Below are 25,513 nucleotides of genomic sequence, written 5' to 3'. Positions count from 1 at the left end.
GTCAGATATGCTCATTTCAATATCAGTGGGTATGTAAATAAGCAGAATTGCAGATATTGGGCAGCTGAAAACCCTTGTCAATTGCACAAGCAACCATTATACAGCCAAAAGGTTACAGTTTGTTGTGCTGTATAAACCATGAGGTGTGACTGGGTTTTACTTCTTTGAGGAAGAGAGAGGGACAGTAATGTCTGAACAATATGTTGATTTGCTCAAAACTTATATAGCAAAACACAACTTCAAAACTTTCCTTATCTTCATAATCATTGGTTTCAGCAACATGGTGCCACAGCCCATACTGCCAGAGTGTCAATGACAGCTCTTTGATAACCATGTAATTTCAAGGTTTGGCAACATTCATTGGCCCCCAAAATATCCAGATTTGTCAGTGTGTGAGTTTTTTTGTAGGGTCAACTCAAAAGTAAGATGATCACTTGCCCAACAACAATCACATAGCTGATAACGAGGATTCAAGAAGAAATTGCTTTAATTTCCATGTAAATGTTTCACAAGGTCCCATGCAAAATCTTGCATTCACTTTCAGAAATACGTATGTCCAAATGGCCATTGTTTTCTTACGGCTATTATTTTTAGAAATTGAAATTTTTTGTGTTGCAACAGTTAATGGCATGTAATTTACTTTTTGTTTTTAACAATAAAACTTCAAATTTTTTTTTTACTTTTGTAAGAGTTAGTTCAACATTTTCTGTTCTTGTGGCAACACTGTAAAAAATTATACAAAAATTTAAGAAATTAAAAATTTTTAATATGCAACTACTTGCAAAATTGTTCTGAAATTGGTTAACCTGCTTACCCGAAATGTTTTTGTCTTTTTTTTTTGCTTACTGCATTGTTAAACTTTTGGAAATGAATTACAATTTCTAAATCAGTAATTAGGTAAAAACTAAATCCTCCCATTTTATTGATCTCATATAAAATCTTGATTGCTTCTGAAAACTTGAAATGTGGTATTTCATCAGCCGTAAGAAAAGTTTTACTAGTCCCAAGTGGCACACATTCTCTGCATATTTAATGAACTAACATCCATTTTTAGAAATAGTTTTATAATTATAGAAAGTGAAAGTTAATCCCCAGCATCTCACAATGAATATACATCAGTGTAATTGTAAATTTAAAATTATTTGCAAAACCATGTGGACAGTTTACCACCTTCAAAAACTTCTGTCAATGTAAAATTAAAAAAATGAAAACTCACTTTAAATGCAATTTTTTTCTTTTAATAAGAATATCGTACATGAGCTTTTATATTTTAGCTTGGGAGATATTCTAAATCTAAAGTGTGAGATGCGCACATTATTTATGTAAAATGCAGAATGATTTTCTTTAGCTAAATATGCAAGCAAAAGAGGGATTTAAACAGATCAGATTAATTGCCATAAGGCAACTGACTACCACAAGTGCTATCTGGTTTTCTTGGGTCTATAAAATCCAAACTAATAGCTTGATAAGTTAAGACTTCACACTGCATTCACTTACTTATTCTAAGGGGTTTTTAATCAATCATTGCCATCTAGGTAGCTAGTCAAAATCTTCCAGTTAAATACACGGCCTAAAATTGAAAAGTAGTTATTTGCACAAATGTCTTAATAAAAACAGTTTCAAGAATTCAGGGGATTGTCTCCCAGATAGATATATAAATAAAAATACTTGTATAAAAATAATGAACCTGATCCTCTCAATCCATTTAACAATGATGGCCATGTAAACTTTTTAATTGTTAATATCTTTGCAACTGCTGCTTAATTTAACCCTTTGAAGACCACTTAATGATTTTTGTCAATCTTATTTTATTTAAGAAAGATTATTTGGCAAAATTTCATCACTGTCAAAATGAGGTTGGTACTGATCACATGTTTGAATGTCATGGCAAACCACCGACAATAAATGTTACATTTGAACTTAACGACTGTTCATGTTCTTATTTTTAGAAAATATTTTAATCATGTTTGTTGAGTAATATGTAAATATCGTTCATTTGCTACTGTTTTGAGTTTGCCATAAAATCATAGTTCGTTCGGAGTGAAAAGGAATACTTTTATTTTATTTATTTAGTTTTTTACAACACTGTATTTTAAGTAGCATAGTACATAGATGAGCCGAGAACATTGTGCATTTATCATCGTTGTGGTGTCTGGTAGTACTAAAGTACTTTATATCATTAGATATAGAGTAATAGAGTATATTAATAGATATTTTGAGTAATAGTACTTCACAGCACTCTAAATTAATATTGGCTTATAGTAAAGTTCACAATAAAAATTAAGTTTACAAATTTTACTAAAATTTATGAATTTCTTGACAAAAATCATGAAATTTTCAGATTTAATACAAAAAATTTTGAAAAATCTGATTCTTGTGGTAAAATTGTTTCTTGATTTTTAGTTAAGAGACTTTAAACTCAATTTCTTTTTTTGTTTTTTATTTTATTTCTGTTTTTGGGGTTTTTAATCTTCAGAAAAAATCATGAATATGAGATGACCACAAAAAACATTAGTAATAAAAGATTTTATAATTTTTTTTAGTACATGCTTACTAATAGTCATCACCATTAAGGCATCATACATTTTTTTTATCAACAGTAAAAACATGTTTTTTTTTAACAACCTTCAAAAAAAGGTCTGGTCCTCAAAGGGTTAAATTTTTATGTTATTACAAAAAAAAAATATGTTAAAACGTTTTATGACAAAGAAAATATAACACTTTATTTTTTCAATTTCATTCATAAATAACAAAGTTATGGCAAACATTAGTGAAGTCAGTTACTCTAGAGTAAAAAACCAATTTTCAATTACTTCCGAATAAAGTTAAATACCTTGACACAACCTCAACTGGAAAAATTTTATTGATGTCATGTAATAAAATTTAATAGTTATATAATATTCAACATGAAAATAAACAAGAACAAAACGAAAGTAATGAAATGTAGTAGAAATAACAAAGATGGACCACTGAATGTGAAAATAGGAGGAGAAAAGATTATGGAGGTAAAAGAATTTTGTTATTTGGGAAGTAGAATTACTAAAGATGGACGAAGCAGGAGCGATATAAAATGCCGAATAGCACAAGCGAAACGAGCCTTCAGTCAGAAATATAATTTGTTTACATCAAAAATTAATTTAAATGTCAGGAAAAGATGTTTGCAAGTATATATTCGGAGTGTTGCTTTATATGGAAGTGAAACTTGGATGATTGGAGTATCTCAGAAGAAAAAATTAGAAGCTTTTGAAATGCGGTGCTACAGGAGAATGTTAAAAATCAGATGGCTGGATAAAATGACAAATGAAGAGGTGTTGCGACAAATAGATGAAGAAAGAAGCATTTGGAAAATCTAAAAGAAGAGACAGACTTATAGGCCACATATTAAGGCATCCTGGAATTGTCGCTTTAATATTGGAGGGACAGGTAGAAGGAAAAAATTGTGTAGGCAGGCCACGTTTGGAATACGTAAAGCAAATTGTTAGGGATGTAGAATGTTGGAGAGCTGCATCAAACCAATCAAATGACTGAACACAAAAAAAAGACACCATGTTCTAATAACAAATAATTCTTATAATTTAGAAAACTGATATTAGTATTATGAGATTTATGTGTGTGTATGTGCGTGCATGTGTATGTATACGAGAAAATACAGAAATATATTGATTTGTAAGAAATATAGATTCATAGGTTTTTGCATCAATAATTTTACTGATAGACATAATATACAGAATATAACATAGTAAAACTTGATAGGGAAAGTGACTGGGTGTTGCAACGTGCAAGACTGTACATTAAATGTATATGAGCCATTTCTAAGTTAGTATTAAATGTGATGGACATTCCCACCATGGTGAATAAGATAACTGTAAAAAAAAAAAAATTAACTCATACAGCACAGATCAATGTATTCACTTTGTCAACAGCAAAAGACAAACTGGGTATTATTAGTTATTATTTAGATTTACAATGATTTCTTAATTACATCTGTTTTAATATAAAAAATTTTTTAAAATATTAATGCACTTATATTTTAATGATTTCAATAATATTTTTAATATCACTAAATTATTATAATTTATTACAAAACATCACTAAAAATATTCCAATAGATCATTTAGTTATTTAATTTTATTCGGTAGGAAATGAAAACTGGTTCTTTAATCTACTGATTTCGCTTCAAAAATTTTTATCTTCTATTTATGAACAGATTTAAATAAATAATATGTAATTTCCTTGTCAAAATATGCTTAAAGTTTTTTTTTTGTTTTTAATAACATTAAATAAAAAATGAAGTTGCAATGATGTTAACAATTAAAAAGTTTACATGGCTGCCATTTTTAAATGGATTGGAAGATCAGGTTCATTGTTTTTATGCAAGTAAACCTTTAGAAACCCTAGGCAGTGAACAAAATTTCAACTCAATTTGATTAACCATTCCTGGAAAATATTGGTAATAAACTCACAAGGAATTCAAATCATGGTATTATCCAAAGCAGTTAACCTTTCTTTGTACATTTAATTTTTTCCTTGTATAATCGACAATATAACAGAGTAAACAATATCTTTTATTTTTATTCATATAAAGAACATAATTCTCAAATCAATATTTGTGAGAAATTCCTGCTATTTACAGCAAGTCTTTTTTGGTTTCACACAAATAAAAAAAAAACCCTCTGCCCATATTATTAACCGGGATATCTTTATTTTATTATTACATGACCCATTATTACTTGATAAATGGCATTAAAATAAATTCAACAAGAAATTATAACTAATTAAAAAATTAAAAAGAAACATAAGCAATCAAATTTAGATATTACCTGGGCGGCATGGCATCTTTTGGAGGGGCAAGCGGTTGTCGGAAGATCTCATCTGGTTCAGGTTGTCTCAAAGGAGGGGGATGATTGTTTTCGGTATCAGTGGTAGTATTACCAGAAGGAGGTTCACGTACGTAATGTGCTTTGTTACTATTCACATTATTAATTCCACTGCCACTAGCTGCAACAATATTACTGCTGTTGCCACCACTACTGGTATTGCCAGCACCGCCGCTGCCACCACTTGACTGTGAATGATTGTGATGAGCTTCAGGTGCTTTTACGGTTGATTTCATACTATTATTTGACATATGGCTTGAACTTCGAGATAAACCACTACTTTCAGATACAGTTCTATGTTCTCCTCCCATCTGATTCCGTTTGTTCCTACAAAAAAAAAAAAAAGAAGAAGAAAAAACCGGAATAAAATGCAAACACAGAAAAACAAAATACCTGCAATTGAAATAATTTCACAGTGATTTAATATGTAGAATAATACGGTTTGAACTAATCTTGCAACAAATTAAAATTGTATTAAAGCAAACTCATATTTTATATTTATTTATTATCAATTGTAAATTACATATACAATTTTATTCAACATATTTATCCTTGATGCAGCTAGCAGTGAGTTAATTCATATCACTATAGCAGGATGATTAATAACTAATTAAAAATGCAATATTTAATTACATAAAATATATGATTTTTGTAACGTGATACATAAAAACGAAGAAAAAAAATACAATAAATTCATAATCTAAAAAATGAGAAAAAAAATAATTTCATAAAGGAGAAATAAAAAAAAAACCTAAGATAACAAGAAATTATCATAAGATAACACAACTGAATAGTATTATCAATGTATACATCCTTAGCATTCACTTTAACATTCACAGTTTTATATATGCCAATTCTTTAATGTTAAATAGTATATTAATTTATTTTGTTATTTGCTATTCATTACAATATGTTAAATTTATTGTTATTAGTGTGGATTATTTTTGTATTGCAATTTGGTAATTTAAAATATATGTTTTACCCATTCATCTATTTCTTTGATCAGAAATTTATTATTATTACCATTCATTATTTGGACATTAAAATGATTGGGGACTTTGTTATAAAATATACTGGAGTAATATGAAAAATAACGTTTGCAAACAGTTAATTTTGATATAAATATTTGTTCCTGTTGGAACGAGAATTGTACAGCATATTTTTAATTTCAAAATCATTTACATATTATGTGTAGTATTGACATATATTTGTCTCAAAGTGGGTACTTTACATTCTTCAAATAAGTGTATACTGAGAGAGACATAACCTTAGTCTACCAAGAGCTGCTCCAATTAAATATTTCTGGTGCATAAATATTTTACTAAGATAGGTATCATATGTTCTTCCCCATATCTCGAATTCAAAAAGTGAATGAGCATATGCAAAATACATAATTATTATTTCAAGACGTTTAATTTTGTTTATTTTGTGATAAGTACGAAAAAGGTATTTTAGTCTTTATGTTAAATAATGTACATGGATACTGCACTTCATATAATCATCCAATATTAATCAGAGATATTTTACTGACTTCACTTTGTCTATTGATTAACACTGGCAATTACTGTTTATCGATTCTCTATTATTTACTGAACATGTATGTAGTTTTGGTTAAAATTCATGAGGGGATTTGTCGGTTTCAGTAGGCGAGAATGACATATTTCATGTTATTTAGGTTGAAGGTAAAAATATGGCTTTCAAACCAAGATTTTACCTAAGTTATTCATGGGTAGTGCTCTTATATACTTCATCCCACATCTCGCCCAAAAAAAACCAAAGCTGCGTCATCAGTAAAAGATACTACGGTACAATTAGGAAGGTTCAGTTAAAAGCTCATTGACATATATTAGAAAAGTATTAGCGAGAGAACAGTACCTTGTGTTAGTCCGAAGTAGAGGATTTTCAGTTATCACAGACATTATTTAAAGTCGGTAGTTTTCACAGTCTGTTACTGGTCCTTGTATACTGTAGTTATTTAGTTTATGCATTAAAATTTTGTAAGGAATTGTGTCAAATGCCTTAGCAAAATCAGGGCATATTGCTATAGTCTTATTACTTTTATTAAAATTGTCAATTATTCTAGTTAAATGTAAAACCGCATCTTCTGTTGATTTTACAGACTGAAAACTGTACTCATTTTTATGAATAAAATTATTTTTGTCAAGAAACTTTATTATTCGGTTTTTTAATAATTTTTCAATTATTTTGGAAAAGCTACTTAACAGGATTATAGGCTTGTAATTTGCTAGGCTGTTTTTATCTCCTGATTTATTATTGCCATTAATTTATGTATTATTTTGGCTATTTTAAATTTAGTAGGGAAGTATACTTCATTAAACATCTATTTATTATGAGTTCAAGTGGTTTTACTATGTAGTAACTTATGTCTTTTATGCAAGAAGCATTAAAAGCTATTGATTCAAAGTGATGAGTTCTTTTTTAAATTTTTTATTAGATTTAATATTTCAGTATTATTTGTTGGGTTACGAAACAGGCTATTAATAGAGAGTGGGGGTTTTAACATAATAGGTAGATTTAAGTTATTTATATTTTTTGATACTGCATTTACATAATTTTCTCCTACATTTATAAAATATTTATTTAATTTATCAGGTTCAATTTTCGGTTGTGTAATTTCTTTTTTCATATAATATTGTTTTTATTTAGTTGAAACTTCCTATTAAAATAATCAAATTTTGCTTTGCTTAACATATTATCTAATGTGTTCCTATACTTCTTATAATCTTTTAGTTTTCTATTAAAATGTTATTTTAATAATTTATGGTGCATTTTATCTCTTTCTTTAACAGCAGCTACCATGCTCAAAGTGATCCATTGTTTTAGGTTTATTTTTATGTGATATTTTAATAATCTGTTTATGTTTACTTAAGTAGTCGGCAAGTTGATTAATAAAATTTGTTACTAATGTTATCTAAGTATAAGGGTTAATATTGCATTTGTCGTTCCAGTTTTTTATCTAAACTAGATTTAACTTCATCATAATTTATTTTATTGATAATATCAGTTGTTGTCTTATCTTTTATAAAGCTTATGAAGTGAAGTACAGTAATGGTCAGTGACAGCAGTCTTCAGGATCCCCCATCACATTACTCAACAAATGGTCCAACAGAACCACTCTTAAAGAAAATATGGTCGATGCAGTAGGCTGATTGCATGTTGCCATTGAGACTGTTTTGTAATTGTTTGGGTAACTTTATATATCATTTAAATCCATATAGTTGTATGTATAATACTAAGAAATTTGCTTATCAGATTATTATTATTATTATTATTATCAAGAATATTTAAATTCATATCCCCTATTAAAATTACATCATTTTAATAGATTATCAGTGTTTATTTACTGTAGATGCTAATCAGGCAAGAATGTATGTTCTGGGAAGGCAATTGATAAATGACAATCAGTTTATGGTTCCCGATATCACCTCAAAAATTAGTACAAACTGAATTTCCTAACTAAAAAAATAATTTCATTATCTTGTATTTAATATTTTTATCTATAAATAAACATACACTGTCACTCTTTGTGAATTTTATTTTTGAATGTATGTTATAATCTTCTAAATTGAAATTAAATTCAATGTCATCAGAGATCAAGTTTTGGTCAATATAATAATTTGAAACTTAACTTTACCATTAGTTAAGTAAAAAAATAAATTCATCAAAAGTTTTTCTTGTACTTCTTATATTCATATGAACTATGTTTAGGTCATATATTAATGGTTAAAATATAATTGAGGATTAAAATTAAAAAAGTTATTAAAAAAAAAATCATATTTATTAATAATGACTCAAGAAATCAGTATTACATTAATCTTTTAATTCCTACGAATTGTTCTAGTACATTGGCACCCAAATTTTTCTGCATGGCGATGCTTGTACTGGTATGCTGTAATCTATTTACTGCACCCATACCTGAATGTTAATTTTGTTAATACTAGTAATGCACTCTGTTATGAATTGAAAGGTAAGTTATGAAAGGTAATTTTTTCTACTTATACACAGTAACACATTCAGAAGGCTGTGTTGTTACTTTCTTGAATCATATTTACTTTGGTTTGAGAAATTTGACTAAATTATATTTACTTTGGTATCTGAGAATAGTGTTTTGGTTATGTTTATGTTATTCCACGTGTAGTTAGTGCTTTGTGTTGTAATGGCTAAATCTTTTACTCATGATGAAATAATTCTGTATCTCATTAATTCTGAATCAGACACTGAAGATTCGGGGGCAATAATAATAATATTAGGCAAGCATGATAATGATAGCTCTGATACTGATGAAAACAGAGTAGCAGTACAGGTAGCAGAAGCGCTTTACCACAATCCGGACCTAGCAAAACTGTAAGTCTATAAAATGTTGCAAGAAAGAAAAAGATGAATATATCTGGCGAAATAAAAATTTTCAGCCTAGATTACATACTTTTAATGACTGTGATTCTGATTTCAAATTTCAGAACATGCACCCAAACTAGACAATTTTTTCTAATTTTTGATAAGAATGATGGACTTTATAATCGATGAGACAAATAAATATTATAAGTAGCTTGTGGACAATAATGTTATTGCTTCCAAGTAAAAAAAAAACCACAAAAATGGAAAAATAAGACTGTAAATAAAATGTTTGATCAACTAATAAAATGCTAGAGACCCTCTTTTTTGGTAGTTATGAACAGATTCGTTTTTCATGCTTTTAAGAACACTGCACTTCAGTGATTCATGTAATGCTCCAAATGAGAGACTACACATAAAATAAGATTTGTCGTAGACCACTTGCGACAAATTAAACTTTTTGTTCTCCCTTTCACGGATTAATGTACTGATGAGTTCTTTATAGGTTATGGAAGGGGAAATTAATTTTCAAACAGTATATCCCCTTAAAAAGGCAGTTTTGGAGTTAAAATATTTATGCTTTGAGATTTGGAAACTGGGTGTGTGCTAAATTTTATGATATACACTGGAGCAGAAACAGAGACTGTAAATATCACAGAACTTGGTATCTCTGGGTTAATCTCAATGTTGTTGTGGCCCTATATCTGAATAAACTTTTCCAGTTTTTAAATGACAATAAAACTTGGGCTTGTGGTACAGTTAGATCTAATAGAAGAGGATACCTCCAAACACTTTTTAAAAGGTGAACATGAGTTGAGAAACACAGACACTACTAGCAGTAAAATGTGTTGATAAAAAACCTGTTCATATGCTTTCTTCCATCCATCAAAAACAAAATAAAAGATTCAGATAAAATACTTTCAGACAAGAAAAAGAAAGAAAGAAAAACCACATGGCAACTATGAAAAAAAAAAAGGTTCAGCAGACAAATCAAGACATGCAGATTAGTTCACTAGTGTGTGCTAGTAAGTGAACAAAAAATGGTACATGAAATTATTTATGCATATTGTAATGCTTAACTCATATCATCTCTAACAGGTAAAGACAGGCAGCAATCATCCTCAAATGTTGGACATCCTCAGGCTGGTAGCACTCCAACAATTATTTGAAAAATTCACTGAACCTAAACAATAGCTAGCTGCCATCTTCACAAGAGAACCCTCTTCACCCTATACAACGGCATTTTCCTCAACCTGTCCCACAAACGGCAGATGTGTGTGCAAACATCAAACATACTTATTGTTGTGGATTTATTATTTACTGCTATTGTAATGCATACCTTTACTGTTATGCACATATGCTCTGGTCAACGCCAGTGCCATCTATATAAACACACTAAAAAGAGTAGAGAAAAGTAAGGACCCTTGATTCATGTGTAAAGAGTGTGATGTAGGCCTATGTGTTCATCCGTGCTTTCAGGATTATCACACCTTCCTGCACTTTTTGAAACTATTAACAGTTTGGTAAATAGTGAACAGTTTAGTATATAAATAGAATATTGTGTCTTTAGAATAAGGTAAAAGTTTACTTTTTTTTTTATTGGAAATTATACTTGAATTTTATTTATATAGATGCTGTTTCATTATTAGAATATGATATTTCCTCCCCAAGAGGGAGTTATTTCGGGTAATTTTCTAGTTGGTAAGTAGTAATTACCAACTATAATATAATTATATTGCCTATATATAATTTTATTTTATGCTCTTAACATAAAGAAGGAAAAACGTACCAGTAAGTGTACCTGTACAAAAATATTTTACTTATCACAGCAACATTTATATATAATTAGGGATTTCATCCTGTTGGGTTATTTGCGACCTTTGTACAATCATTTAATAATATGCAAGCCGTAAGTTAGAAATTATATGCAGTAGAAATTCATTGCTGGTAGTGCAAAGAACATATTTTAAAAAAATAAAATAATATTACGAGGAAAAAACTCAAGCTGTAGGCACAGTTTAGTTTAGAAATACCTAGAGATTAAAAGGTTTATGTCATTACTGAACCTACCTAGTTCATACAAAATATAATTTTGTACTTCCTTTGTATTTTCTACAGCTGTCATGCTGTAAGTGTAATGTCAAATAAAAAATAACAAAAACATATGAAGAAAATATGCAAATCTTAAGTAAGTACATACAGAAGCATTTGTATGATGATACTGCAAATCACAAAATCCCCAAAAATAAACTGAAAAAATGAAACCATGTACAATTTTACAGTTTCAAACCATTAAAAAAAGGAAAAATGTTTATTACACCACTCATATGGAGATATGGATGTAATGTAATCAAGAGCAAGCTTGATGTAATTTGGCAAATATTTTATCTCAATACACAATGAACTCTTGTGCAACAATTTCCAAAAGGTGTGATCATTCAATTACCTGCACACAGTTACCAGATTTCACCTAGCTAAAAATAATGTTATTTAAAAGTTTAAAAAACTGTAAATGAAAAAATCTTTGTAGTAAGCTGAACATTCTCTGTTCCAATTTGAATGAAATTTTTTAAACAGAAAAACAGTTTCTTGAGTCATAATAACTCATGAAGAAATGAGTAAATTTTGGCAAAAGATTCAATACCATTTATCTCTAAAATAACCGATAAAAAAGACTAATTTCTATGTTCAGGTATGTGTAGTATGAACTCTTATCTTGTTAAATATGCATTTGTAAATGTAGATATTTTACACATACTATGAATGTAAATATTAACTGTTAAAAATAACCTAACCTACCTACATAACAAACCGACAAAAAAAAAAAATTAATTTTCCAAATGGTGCCAGGTATTTTTAATTTTAATTCTATCTAAGTCTATCTGGAACATAAAAATCATTTTTGTTACTCTCCTAATAATTTACAGGTCAAATGCCAACTGTTTAGCTTTTCATTTCAGAATCTACATATTAATAATATAACTATTGCAAACACTGAATGAGACACTTTACAGTGTGATTTTTGTAAAACAACTGGGTGCATTAGAAATAAATACCATTTATGTAAAATCCAATTTATTAAATTTTACTTTTTAAAAATTAATTTTTTTAATGACCTCCCTGATTTGTTGTGTTGTCTGTAAACTGTCCATAACAAATCTGTTATATATCTTTAAGCACAAAATAATATTTAAGAACTTTACACAAGAAAAAAATACTACTTTTAACACAGCAAACAAGCAAAACTGATTTAACATTATTTGTGTAACAAATGAAAAATCAACAACATTTACCAAAAAACTTGATCATGTAAATACATAATCAATAAAACACACACCTTAAAATGTAGCTCACAGGGAACAAGCCAATACCAAAATGCAATAGAATTTTAAAGCAGTGACTAAATTATATTATTAAACTCTTACCTAGTGTTGCGAGGTATAAATCGATTGCCTTGCTGAGCTTTTGCGAAGGAGCCTTGTGGAGCCAGACCGTTAACTGAGAAGACACTTCCAAGCTCAAAATAAGGGCTTGTACCCCAAGGTTGCAACATACTTGGTGGGTAAAATGGCTGATGTTGCTGAAATGTCTGTAAAATAAAAAATAATTACATTAAAACTAATAAAATTTTCACATCCAATTTCATATAATTTTTTTCCTTTTAGGTTTTACTCTACATCAAATAGAATGGAATAAAGCCTGTAGGTTCTAAGTAGTATACAAATATTTAAAAAAAACTAATGGTAGTGACTAAATAAATCAATTATTTTTCATGATTTAGTAAACAGGTAATTATTTTTTGCTTGTTCATTAGAAGTGGTGGGTGGCGGTTTATCTCAAATCTCATTTAGTCAAATGTAGAATTTTTTATGCACTTTTTCATATTTCATAAACAACAGCATAAAACATGAACATTAACATTACTAAACAATTTTGTATCTTCTTACGAACAAAAGAAAGTCATGTAATTTGCTTACTACATATACTGCAATTTGATAGGTGGTATGGTTTTTCAAGTTAGCAAAAAATAAAATTAAAAAGCCAGATAGCAATTATAATTAAATCAAAATCATTTGTTTATTCCCTTAGAACAAAAAATCAAATCATAAAAGTCAGAGATTGAAAACATTAGAATACAGGGTCATAATTTGAATCCTGGTCAGGTATGTTATTTTTTCATACACAACATTTTCCATTTCATACTACCATATCACAAGCTTAGAGGAGGAGCTTATGCGGTAAATTAACCATAAGAAAAAATAGACCATTGTAATGCCAAAGGAACACTTATACAAGATTTTGAAATTTGAAGTCACAACTTCAACAGAATAATTTTTTTAATGAAAACAGAAAGATTTACCTTTAGGCGAGTCATACACATGCTTGATTACTTCAAGCAGATTTTACATGGCTCATACATAAACATCATGTCAGTTTACTTTATCACTTAATGAAACATAGCTTTAAGAGTACACAGAAATTCCAGTCCAGGACTGAAAATATAAGCTAATTTACCCAGATTATGTTGCAGTCCCAGACCCTTTTAATGTATTCAAATGTGTGCAGTCGCCCTATATTCTTCCTTTTATACAGAATCCTGTTTTCTTCAACTGCCAATTACACTCTTTAGATTCTAAGGAAATCTGTAGTGTAATAATTTCTTAAACACTGAGAAACCCTGCACAGCAATGTAATCATCAGGACAGCATAAACATATATGGATGAATTGAATGTAATCTTTATTTTCTGATTCTCACTTTATTTTACCCAAACAAAAGTTCAAAGTTAAGAACACCAAAACTAATTTGAAATTACATTTATTTTGAATCTACCAAGACTTCAAAATTAAGTACTTGTTTTAATAATTTAAACAAAACAAGGTGATAAGCATAAAAAATATAAATAGTAAAGCTAATATAAATAACAGAATATTAATTAGATCAAAAATTTATACTCCAGTAAAGACAAGTTACTAAGATGCATGCTATAAAATATATATATTTATAAAGCTTTCTACAAATAAATTACTGTAACTCCTCTTTGTTCTTAAAGTGGTTTAACATGTGTAGTATAAATTTTTTCTTTGTAATGCAAATCGGTGACATTAACAGTGTAACCAGTTAACAGCTATTATTCATGCTCTATCAGTCTATTGGTATAAAAACATAAATTAATTGTAGAAAAGTCAGAGACAATAGAATTCATGTACAGATAGAACATCTGCATAACTGTTATAAAACTAATCTAGTCATATAATTATGATTAAGTATGATAGTCATATAATTAATGATATATTAATCAATTATCTTCTTAATTATTCACATGTATATTTTACTCTTATCATGTTTTTACAGGGAATACTAATGACAAAATATAGAACCCTGACAAACTAAGGGCAAAAATATTTCTTTTATTATAACAATCTGCATGTTAATCAAAATAATATTATAACCAACAATAGATAAATAATGTTAAAATAAGATTATAAAAATATACATTACATCAAATGAACTTACCTAAATTATAAATAATGAAGATGAAACAAAACATGCACTTACACTTACATATATCTGGACTTGACTGCCGTAATTAACGCTGGGAGGTAATGAGCTGCCGTTTGTATAGAAAAGACGTTGTGTGGTTGGATAGGAAGTTGTCGGATCAAAAACTGGAGCAGTTACTGTGGCAGCTGGTGGTGTGCGGTAACCATTTTTCATGGGGCCCAGTCCGGGCCCCACAGGGGGCATAGGCAACCTATTCATTGGCTTAGCTTTAATCCGTGCCATAATAGGTTTACCCTGAAAAAAAAACCATGAAAATTAAAACATTTTTGTTTTAGTTTTTGTGCTATAATTCATTTTCCCAAGTCTTCTTTTTTGTATGGCCCATAAATTTTCAATGGGATTCAGGTGGGGGAGTTCCCTGGCCATGAGAGCACTCAATTTTTTTTTTTTTTAAGAACTCTTTTGCTTTCTTTGACATGTGATGTGGTGCAAGGTTCTGTTGGAAAATGAGTTTTGGGTTCTTCTGCATAAGTGTGACTATTCCATTTAGTGAACTTAACATGAATAAAATTCATGTTAAGTTCCCAAAACATCTTTTTGACTGGGTATTTGGGAGCATGTTGCAGGTGCAGCTTGGTGCTGGCGTAGTCTTCTCATCTGCTGACTTACAAATGTAGGCTTACTCTCTCCGCTTGAACAAAGAAATGAGTCTTGTCTAAAAAAAATAACTTTTTTCCACATCTTAACAGTCCATTCTCTATGTTCCTGAAACACCAAATAGCAAGCAGTCTGCCACAGAATGAAAATTCCCTACAACACAACAAAAATTCCCTTTGTTCGGATTATACCACTGTATAATATCAAATTAATGAAATTTTATGCTATCTTTATTTTTTTAAATTGAGTAATTTTAAATTAAAAGAATTTACAAGAACTGTTCATAAATTACATTTAAAAACCCCAATCTTTGAAAAATATTACAGGTCAAATTCCTCCAGTATCTTCTAGGGAAGAAAAGAGCCATCAGAGTATCAAATAAGAGTCTTGTGGTCCTGCATGCCACAAGAGCAGGAGACTTAAGATAGGCTAGTCTAACACATTAAGTCTTACCGATGACTAATCTATGGCCAATTACATGGAATACCTCTTTACTGAGGCATACTCGGGGACTGACTTACAATGAATAGGTGTGTGGTAATATAAAGGTTCAGAAATCAGAAATAGGTGACTAAAATAATTACACAGCCTACTGAAAAAGCAAAATATTCATCATTGCCAATCATCTATAATTAGATATATAAAAATCTTCAATAAGCTTGTACTATCAAGTTCTTACTAAAAGAATCACTGAAATATAATAAAAAGCATAAAACTCACTTCTAGTCTTATTCTCATCAAAAAATTTAAAGAAATATTTAAATTTCAATAAACATTTGTGAGTAACTTTGATTAAGTTTTAACACTGATACTTTGAATTCTATAAAATAAAGTGATAACAAATGTTATTGACCAAGATTAATACAAGAAAAAGTTCAGAAAATAATCGCATTAATATTTTTTTTCTAAATGAAATCATAATAGAAATAGACGAAACTATTATTTGTTTATTAATAACAAACTGAAACAAAACAAAAATATTGTTACAATTGATAATACATGTATTTATAATTGTGCTTGGTGGTTGACTTCTCTATTATCTACAACAAATGAATCGACAGAGTAAGTAGAAGTAAGTTTTCTTCACCTTCTTATGCTTTTCCAGCACACAGTGACATCTTAATTAATGAAAATTAATCTGAAAACCGCTACTGGACATACACATGCATTATCTGAAAAAAGGAACTACCCAGGCAAATGAAAAACTGACTGAAATAATCAGGTATTTCAAATAAGCAAATAAACACTCTTAAATTTTAATTTCATACTAATGTTATTTGTATAACTTTTAATTGGTTTAATTGAAAGCCAATGAAAATATCAGATGATGTTTACTAAATTAATATAAAAAATTACTTTTATTAAGAAGCATTACTTTGAAAAATTAATCAGTACATCAACATTAATCAATACATAAGGGCTGCTGATGTATTTTATCAGACTACTGTTAAAATTAATACAAATTAAAATATTTATTTAAATAACAGCTACTGGAATGAAACAGTAAATTTAAGAATGCATAAAACTTTAATTTGAAATTTTTATTGATTTGCCTTACTTTTTGTATATTGTGTAAGATTTTAAGACGGTCAAAATGTCCAAATCATAAACACCACAACTGTAATTATTTAAAGACATGCACTATTTTATTTTAATTATTAGTGGTACAATTATTATTTATATTATTGTAGCTTCTCATGTTAGGAAAATCTTGAGAATTATATTTTATCTGTAATTGTTTTACACTTGAGTTTTTTTTAGATCATTTAAAAATCTATGAGATTTGTAGCTTTACTTGAAATTAACTTATTCACTTTTAAGCATAAACTGTAATGATTTTCAACCTCATTTTGAGTTATTTAATATAGAATTGCAGTCTTAGAATAAAAGTTATTAGAAATTTAAAAAAAATTGTTAAAACATTGACACACATTTTAATTTTTATCTCCTGATCTCAAAGCAGTCCAGTTTCAAATTTTCTCAACCGCTTTACATACAACGATGAATAACATATATTTTTTATTAAAAAATTAAATGTTTTCCTAAAATTCAAGGTTTTTCAAATGTGATGACCTTAAAAATCAAAATTTATGTAAACATAGGCTTGTTGTACATCATATGCAAGAACATTAATAAGCTTTAAAATGAGACAAAGTTTATTGTTCTACCTTAATAAATAACAAAGTTATGTTGACATAACACTACTGCCTCAAGTCAGAATTTGCCAATTTACCAAAACAGTTTATGATAGAGATCTGAAGTTCAGAATTTTTGTCATAACTCTATTAACAGTTAATTCATACCAAATTTCATGAAAATCCCAGTCGGTCAGATTGTGAGCCTTGTTGATTTAACAGTGAATGACCCAATGAGGCTTGACATATATCACAAAAGATTTCTTAATATCTAAAAAATTACAATTTTTTTCTAAAAATAACAATAACAGCCTTTACTGACAAACTTAAAATATTTGACAAAATACAATAAATACTCTTTGGTCTACGACCAAATCAGAGGGATTTTTTTCTATTTAAAAATAATATAAAAAGATTATTACTTGGAATTCTCGTACTTCTTCACGTAAAAACCTATATGCTTTTTGAGCATCTTCATCATTTTCAAATGTCACATACCAAGAATTATTGTGCGCAAATTCACATGATATTAATCTAGGACATCCTTTACCGGAAAATAATGCCTGAAAAAAGAAAACAAACACAATACCGACACATTTGCTTTACATATACTAATAACTAATAGAACTAAAAGTTTATTATAATGTGTGACGATATTAATATTTATAATTACAAAATAATAATTGACAACAGTATTACTTAACTTTCCCAGCAAATCTATGTGTACAAAGTTAAAAAAAATTAGAAATTTCAATAAAACCATTATTAAAAAATATGTTGATATTAAAAGACTGGCTCCAAACTTCAATAGCACAAATGCTCTATTCGAACATGTTGCATATAAAATTTAAAGATTTTTGATTCAGCCAATCCTGAGCTTCATAAAAACTAAATACACACCAACAATCCCATAAATGCTAGAAAAGAAAAAGAAATGAGGGTTAATAATAACACAAAATATAGGAATTTACCTTAACCTTACCTTTTTTTTTACAAAATTTATAAATTTAAATTGTGAAAAAAGAACCAATATAACCAATACACGTTGGAATTTCATTATGACAATATTCTCTAACAAATAATAATTACATTTATTTTAAATAAATAACATTCTTTAACTGATTGGTAGTTACTCCCTTTAAGAGATTTAACTCGACGGTCTGGATTTATTTTATACTGAAAGCGGTTTTTTTTTTTTTTTTATCTATCCAATCACATTACTATCATGTTTCTTCTAAGGTGGTGCTATTCAAATTCCATAATGTTCTTAGATCGAATTCACAAACTGTGTCTTGGATACAAACGGAATTTTAGGAATTGCCAACTATTCATATACACATATTAATGACGGTCAGCACTACTTACTGCTGGCTATATAAAAAAAACTTTTTTTCTCAAATAACTGGTTTATATGGGAACATACAAGTATATTACAAAGAAAAACAAAGATAGAAAAAGCTAGGAAAAAAGATAACTTGTAAAAAATAATTTATAATTAGAAATAATCATAAAATATCAGTATCCTGAAATGTGTTATACATGTTTTAAAAACATTAAGGTGAGGTTATATAAGTCATTTTTTTAAATTTAGTTCAGTGTAATATTGTTTAGAATAGAGTTAGTATGATTAATCTCATTATTTATTTCAATACAGCAACTACAACCTGATTGCCTGATTATGTCGCTTATGAAAAATGATTTAAATAGTGTACAAAAACACAGCACAATCTGACAGAGATTGAAACCCAGAACCTTATTAAAAAAAATAAAATTTGCAATCTGGCAAGCGTGAAATTGAGGAGCAATCTAATTTTTGATGGCAAAAACAAATTCTGCGATTAAAATTCACAGGCCAAATATTATGAGTGATGTTAAATGTATGACAGTGGTGCTATTCATTTTAAGAAGAACAAATTAACGTTTGTGATGCAAGAACAAACAGCAATCATCCATCAGTGATGAATTGATTGAAAAAGTTTGTGAAAAAATTTGATTAAATACTGGAGATGAAAACTGGATATTTCTTAATCGAATGTACAGACAAAGCAGCAATCAATGCAATGGAGGCACATTCATCTCTTCCAGACCGAAGATGTTCAAACAAGAATGTTCTGTAAAAAGCATTTAGCATGATTTATTATGACAAAAAAGTGTCCTGTTTACAAAGTTTAATGTCAATTTACTCAATGAGTTAGAAAAAATGCAATAAATTCCTAACTGATGATGGATGTGTTATCTGAATTAAAGGGTCTAAAAGATGACCTCTGATAAAGCCCATCACGGTTAGGAACAGAGGGGGTGATATGGCAACTGGGATCGTCACAAGACGGGTGGCTTTCCCAACGAGGGTCAGGGTGGCTACCCTAAATTAGTAAATTCAGCAATCTCCTAGCGCATGTAGATGGCACAGGATTAGCAAACAACTAGTCACCAGCGAGTCAAAACCAAAATATACCTAAGTTAAATTTTTTAAAATCATTAGGGTTTGAATTGTCAACCTGAAAGAAATTATTCATAACATTAGCCCCCATATCTCTCATTGTTTTTTTCTGAGAAAAGCTGAAAACTGTTTTTAGAAATTTTTATCTGGTATGTTTACTTAATTTCATATCCTGCAAGTAATAACAAATTACTAATGTAGTTTAATAATGAACAGAATGTAATTCAGAAGAGATTTCTGGTCTACAGAAAATGAAAATATTTCAAATAGCTGAGAATTTAAAAAAGGCATAAATGTTTATCATGAGATACTGAAGATGGTGTCCAACAGAAGACAGTATTCCTACTGCTGATGACATGAAAAAAAAGGCAATAACCTACAGACTGAGAAGAGGATTTTTGCTTTTATATCAAACCATGAAATATAATACTTATTCTTCTAAATAAACCAAGCCACAGTAGATTAACAGGAATAAACACTTATGCAAAATTTTTTTCTGATGATTATATAACTATGAATAAGAGACATAATTCTTTTCATGTTAACATTACACAGCTAAAAATTTCTTAGCATTAGAATAACTCTGATTTCAAATGTTCACGTCAAACAGTCTTAAAATTAATATTTAAAGTAAATTACCTTAACTTCTTCCAATGGTGTACTATCAGGAATTTCTCGTAGAATTACAATACATCGCTTATGGCTGGGTCTAACTTTCTGTCCTTCTTCATCCACTTGAACGTTTGGGGATTCTATAATTAAAAAAGAAAATTGAATAGGATTTTAAAATCAGAATTTAAAAATAACTAAATAAAATTAAGATGTGCCATTACATGAACACCAGAATGAAAACAATATATAGGTATAAATTATGAGAAATATATGGTATAGAGATGTGAAAAAATATAGCGACCTAAGTAGAATTAAAAATTTTATTTAGTAGCACAATATTATTTCATAATTACATTGTAAACAATATCTACTATTATACAATCCACCGATCTCAATGGTGAATTGGTAGTGTCTGCCTTCATTCAGAAGATTTGGATTCTGATCAGGCTTGGTATTTTCAATGTCATAAAATTCAAATCGTGAAAAAACTAGTTGTTCTTGGGTACATATCTGTAGTTACCACAGCGAATAGAAAAAAAGCTGACAGTAAATATATCAAAATTAATCTTAAGATAAAAAAAAAATTAGCATAAAATATATTCTATGTTACAACCCAAAAGTATCTAAATCTGTTATGATTGTCTTTAAATTAGTTACTCACAATTGTATCAGAAATAATTCTTCAAATTTTGCATAAAGATTATTTGGATAAATGTGTTTGTTATTACAGAGCTAATGCAAGAAAACTGGTGCAGATTGAAAAATAAAAATAAATCTTTATAACAAAAACCACTAACGTCTACTTATGTAATTTTTTTAACGGTTCCTTTGTTAATATACCTACTCTTTTCTAAGCATGGGAAGACATTTCTGAAATGTATTACTCTGTTCGCCATTGTTAAGAGTATTCAGTAGATCTCACAATTTAAAGATTACTAAACGTGCTTGATCTTCATCAATTTATTTCAACTTCAGGTCAAGAAGAAATCGAAGTGGTGGTGAACAGGTAAATTAAATACTACCATGTTTATTTTAGTACCAATTATCTACTGCACAAAAAAGTCTTTATTTAAGTGTTATAGTTGAGCACTAAGAGTCAATGTCAAACCTGTCTGAGGGTATTTTTCCCTACTAAACTACTGAAGCATATGGACTTTCTAACAAACTTTATATTATAAATATTTATTGTCATTTGTGGACATATAACCTACTTTTAAATGTTGTACAAGTCATAAGTCTGCAAAGAAATTTGTAACAACCAAAAACAGCGTACAATCCATTTATAGAATTTCTTTGTGATTTAAAACTTAACTATGCACATTCACTCTTCTTGAAATATACATACCATTATAAAAAAAATATGAATGAACATAAATAGTAACACCAACATGTGTACCAATGTATATATAGAATGTGTGTAATTATTCATACAGTATATGTATGTGCACATGCATACATGTGCAAACATACAATGCCAGCAAAAGGAAATTTGTTACTATCATAGATGTTTTTATAAATTTAATCCACAAATACAAGTGGCTAAGAAAAAAAAGTGTGAATATGAATACACAATAAGAATGCCAGTAGTAATGGTAATGAAGCTTAGTGTCTTTACACACATGAATGACCAATCATAATACTTTCTAAATATTTTCTCTTTTTTACTCAGTTAGTATGTGTATCGTAGGAAAAATTTTATTCTACCCGAACTATAAAACCATTTGCTTATATAAATGGACACCAACCAAGCACATTCACTCAAGTCCTGGTATAAGAAAATCACGATCAGTTATAAGTAATAGTATTTTTGCCCTATTATGGAAGTAAGGGAAAACTCATGTGCAACAAAATGCTCACAATTCTCACATGGATTATAAAATCATCACTCATCCATAGTAACTGTTATGAGATGTATTTAATGAAAACACATTCACCTCTTTCAGATGTATATAATGAAAACTGAAGCAGAAGTACGCAACTTTTGGAAACACACCTCATGAGGAATTATATTGCCGTAAAATAAGAATCAATGCTAGTTCCCATTATTGTAATATATATTAGAACTCAATTATTTAAATACTGAGGCAAATGTTCTCCATTACATCACACTTATTCCTATTGATAATTCCCAGTACATATTACTCCACTGAAGTATATGATTACACAAATTATGAATTAATAAACTCGCAACTGTTATATATCATTAATAAATTCCACACAATCATCAGAATGCTTCTGATCAATGATTATTAACAGATATATTCCAAAATTTATTTTAAATACTTTCTTACTCTCACCACAAACTGTTTTCAAGTAACTTCATAAGCCAACACCTGCAAACATTCATTTATTCCTTAAATTAACATTTTTTGACATAATCCCAAAATGAAATGAAAGTAGTAACATAAACAGTTTCTAGGGGAACTGTTGGACTACTTTCAGTATTCATAATATTGTGATAACCAATAACCACAGCTTAAAAACTGAATAATCAAGTACATAACAATAGCCTTAAGTAATTGAAAAATTAGACGCTGGTTTCATTAACCAGCATCTATGACTAAACATAAAAGAATAAATACAAACCTCGTAGTACTTCCGTAATTAATTTAATATCTTTCGTAAGTTTTTTGACTTGATTAAAATTGGCAATTGTCCATATCGGGACATACTGATCGTTATCCATTTGCGATAATAGATAAGTGTCATTTGCCAAGTTCTCCCTGCAATAAGAAATAAATTCATGTGATATCAGAAGCAATAAAAAAACAGTCAATTACAACAATATAAAGTGCATTTTTAACTAACAGGAAATAAAATTTAAAAATGCATACAGATTCAAAGATGGAAGGAAATTTAGGGATGAAATTAAAAATAAGAAAATTGGACAAGAGAAAAAAAGAGAAACAATAGGAAGATGGACGGAGAAGAGGAAGAAGAAACAGTGAATGGATGAAGAGGTTTTGGGAAGAAAAGAGAAGAAGGAAGTAAAGCCATGACAGGCTCAAGTTCTAGGGCTCTCCTACAGGGGAATAATCGGAAACCACACACACACACACACACACACACACACACACACACACACAAAACCACTCTAATTTTTCTAATGTGGCAATAATGGAACTAGAATAGCAATTCTCAGTTCTATAATTTAACATTCTAAAGTTCATGATTGTACATTGGACGCTTTCTAAAAAAAAGGTTATTGCCCGATTACCAGAGGCAGAAGATATTCAATTCAATAACTGTTTCATTCATTAAGAGAAAAAAATTGCAAAAATAGTACATTTTAGCATAGCAAGTAGTACTGTAGGACTGTAGTGATAATACATTTAATAAGGAGAAAAAGATACTAATACTAACTTGATAACATATGGATTTACAAGGAAGACACACTATGGTGAAATTAACTAAATTAGTCCATCTAAAAAGTGATTCTCAACCTTTTTAACTCCACGACCTCTCCCAAAAAAATATATACACATGTAATGAATGTTTTGTGACCTCCAACCCAAAAAACCTAGTTAAAACTATTTAGTTACGTTGATAGCATAGGGTATGAACATGTACATATGAAGTGTACAAACATGAGCAATTTACAGGCCCCAACTTGATGTGTATGTGCTCCTTGCAATTTGGTATGCTTACATAATATTCGATGTGACAGCATCATGTTCCAACAAGATTATACAATAACAGTTGTTTTAAATTATGATTTTGCCTCATTGGATGGAAAACCACAGTGCGTTGTTTGCTTTCAAGTCCTCTCTGATGAACGTATGAAGCGGTTAAAATTAATTTGACACTTGGAAAACTAATTATCTGGATCATAAAAGCAAACCCTTTGAATTTTTCGAAATAAAATTACATACTTTGAGAAATCAACAAGGTTCTACTTTTAAAATAAACAACACTGATAAAAATACACTTGAAGCATCTTATCTTGTAGCATTAAGTCCAAACCTCATACTGCCTGCTACAATTGATATGGTCACAGTTTTAATAGGCGTGAAAGCAAAAAACTTGAAAAAAATTCCACCTTCTAAAGACACAATATCAAGGCAAATCGATTATATGTCTGCCAATGTTCACAATCAAGTAACTCAGTGAGTTCAAGTCAACTTTTTAGTTCTGATTATATTGAGAATAATTTAGATGAAGAAGATACATTATTCATCACAGTTTGAGTAGCATGAAGATGCATTTGCAAGAGCTACAAAAATTCAGTTGGCAGAACTGGAAGATAAAAATTATTTCTCGAAGAGATGGGTACTGAATCCATTTAGTGAAAATGTTGCAACTGCATACCAGTTGACATTCATGACTCATCAAAATGTCTGCTGATAAAACATTACAAAACAACAATTCACATCTAAAGATTTAGTTATGTTTTGAATTGCTCATCAAAGTGAATATAAAAATTTAGTCACAGAAGCATTGAAAATGTTAATCCCTTTCACCAAGTCTTACCTCTGTGAAAAGGGTTTTTCATCTATGGTTGTGCTAAAAATTAAATGTCGGAATCTCTTTTATAATTTTAAAAACTATTTGCTTTTGTCTATTTCTAACATAGATCCACAAGTGGAGAAACTTTTATATGAAGAACAAACACAGCCATCTCATTAATTTATTTTCTTTAAATATGTACTTATAAATGTAAGTAAAATAATGTTTATAATAAATGATTTTTTTCTCATAAAATAGAAATAAGTTTATGTTCTGTTATAACAGGTGATAACGAATTCTATGACATAATAAGTTTCAGGACTGACTCAGTCATATATAAAAGTAATTGTTAAAATGCAAATAATTATGGCTTTAGTTTTGGTCTCTGGAAAGCAGGTACATTGCCTGATTTTTTTTTATGGATGTTTGCAGTCACATTAACTACCACCCTGGTTTTATCTGTGGAACTCTTTCAAGTAGCCAGTGAGA

The 25,513-nt window shown here is 29.0% G+C and overlaps 1 protein-coding gene across 6 annotated transcripts in view; it reads right to left on the bottom strand.

Moving 5' to 3' along the window:
• Positions 1–25,513, bottom strand: part of Larp4B (La-related protein 4B) — a 74,879-nt gene that overhangs the window by 22,665 nt on the left and 26,701 nt on the right. For 5 of the 6 annotated variants that reach the window (XM_075373987.1, XM_075373991.1, XM_075373986.1 and 2 more), the window contains exons 4-9: positions 23,165–23,301; positions 20,606–20,718; positions 17,949–18,089; positions 14,789–15,028; positions 12,656–12,819; positions 4,821–5,204 (exon numbers count right to left, since the gene is read on the bottom strand). In XM_075373987.1, the coding sequence (XP_075230102.1) occupies positions 4,821–5,204; positions 12,656–12,819; positions 14,789–15,028; positions 17,949–18,089; positions 20,606–20,718; positions 23,165–23,301 (1,179 nt within the window). The remainder of the gene's footprint in view (positions 1–4,820; positions 5,205–12,655; positions 12,820–14,788; positions 15,029–17,948; positions 18,090–20,605; positions 20,719–23,164; positions 23,302–25,513) is intronic. The other variant, XM_075373988.1, reaches the window with a different exon arrangement.

Source organism: Lycorma delicatula, chromosome 8 (genome assembly GCF_047948215.1).
Source record: "Lycorma delicatula isolate Av1 chromosome 8, ASM4794821v1, whole genome shotgun sequence".
Taxonomy (NCBI): Eukaryota; Metazoa; Arthropoda; class Insecta; order Hemiptera; family Fulgoridae; genus Lycorma; species Lycorma delicatula.
This window is presented reverse-complemented; position numbering and strand designations above follow the sequence as displayed.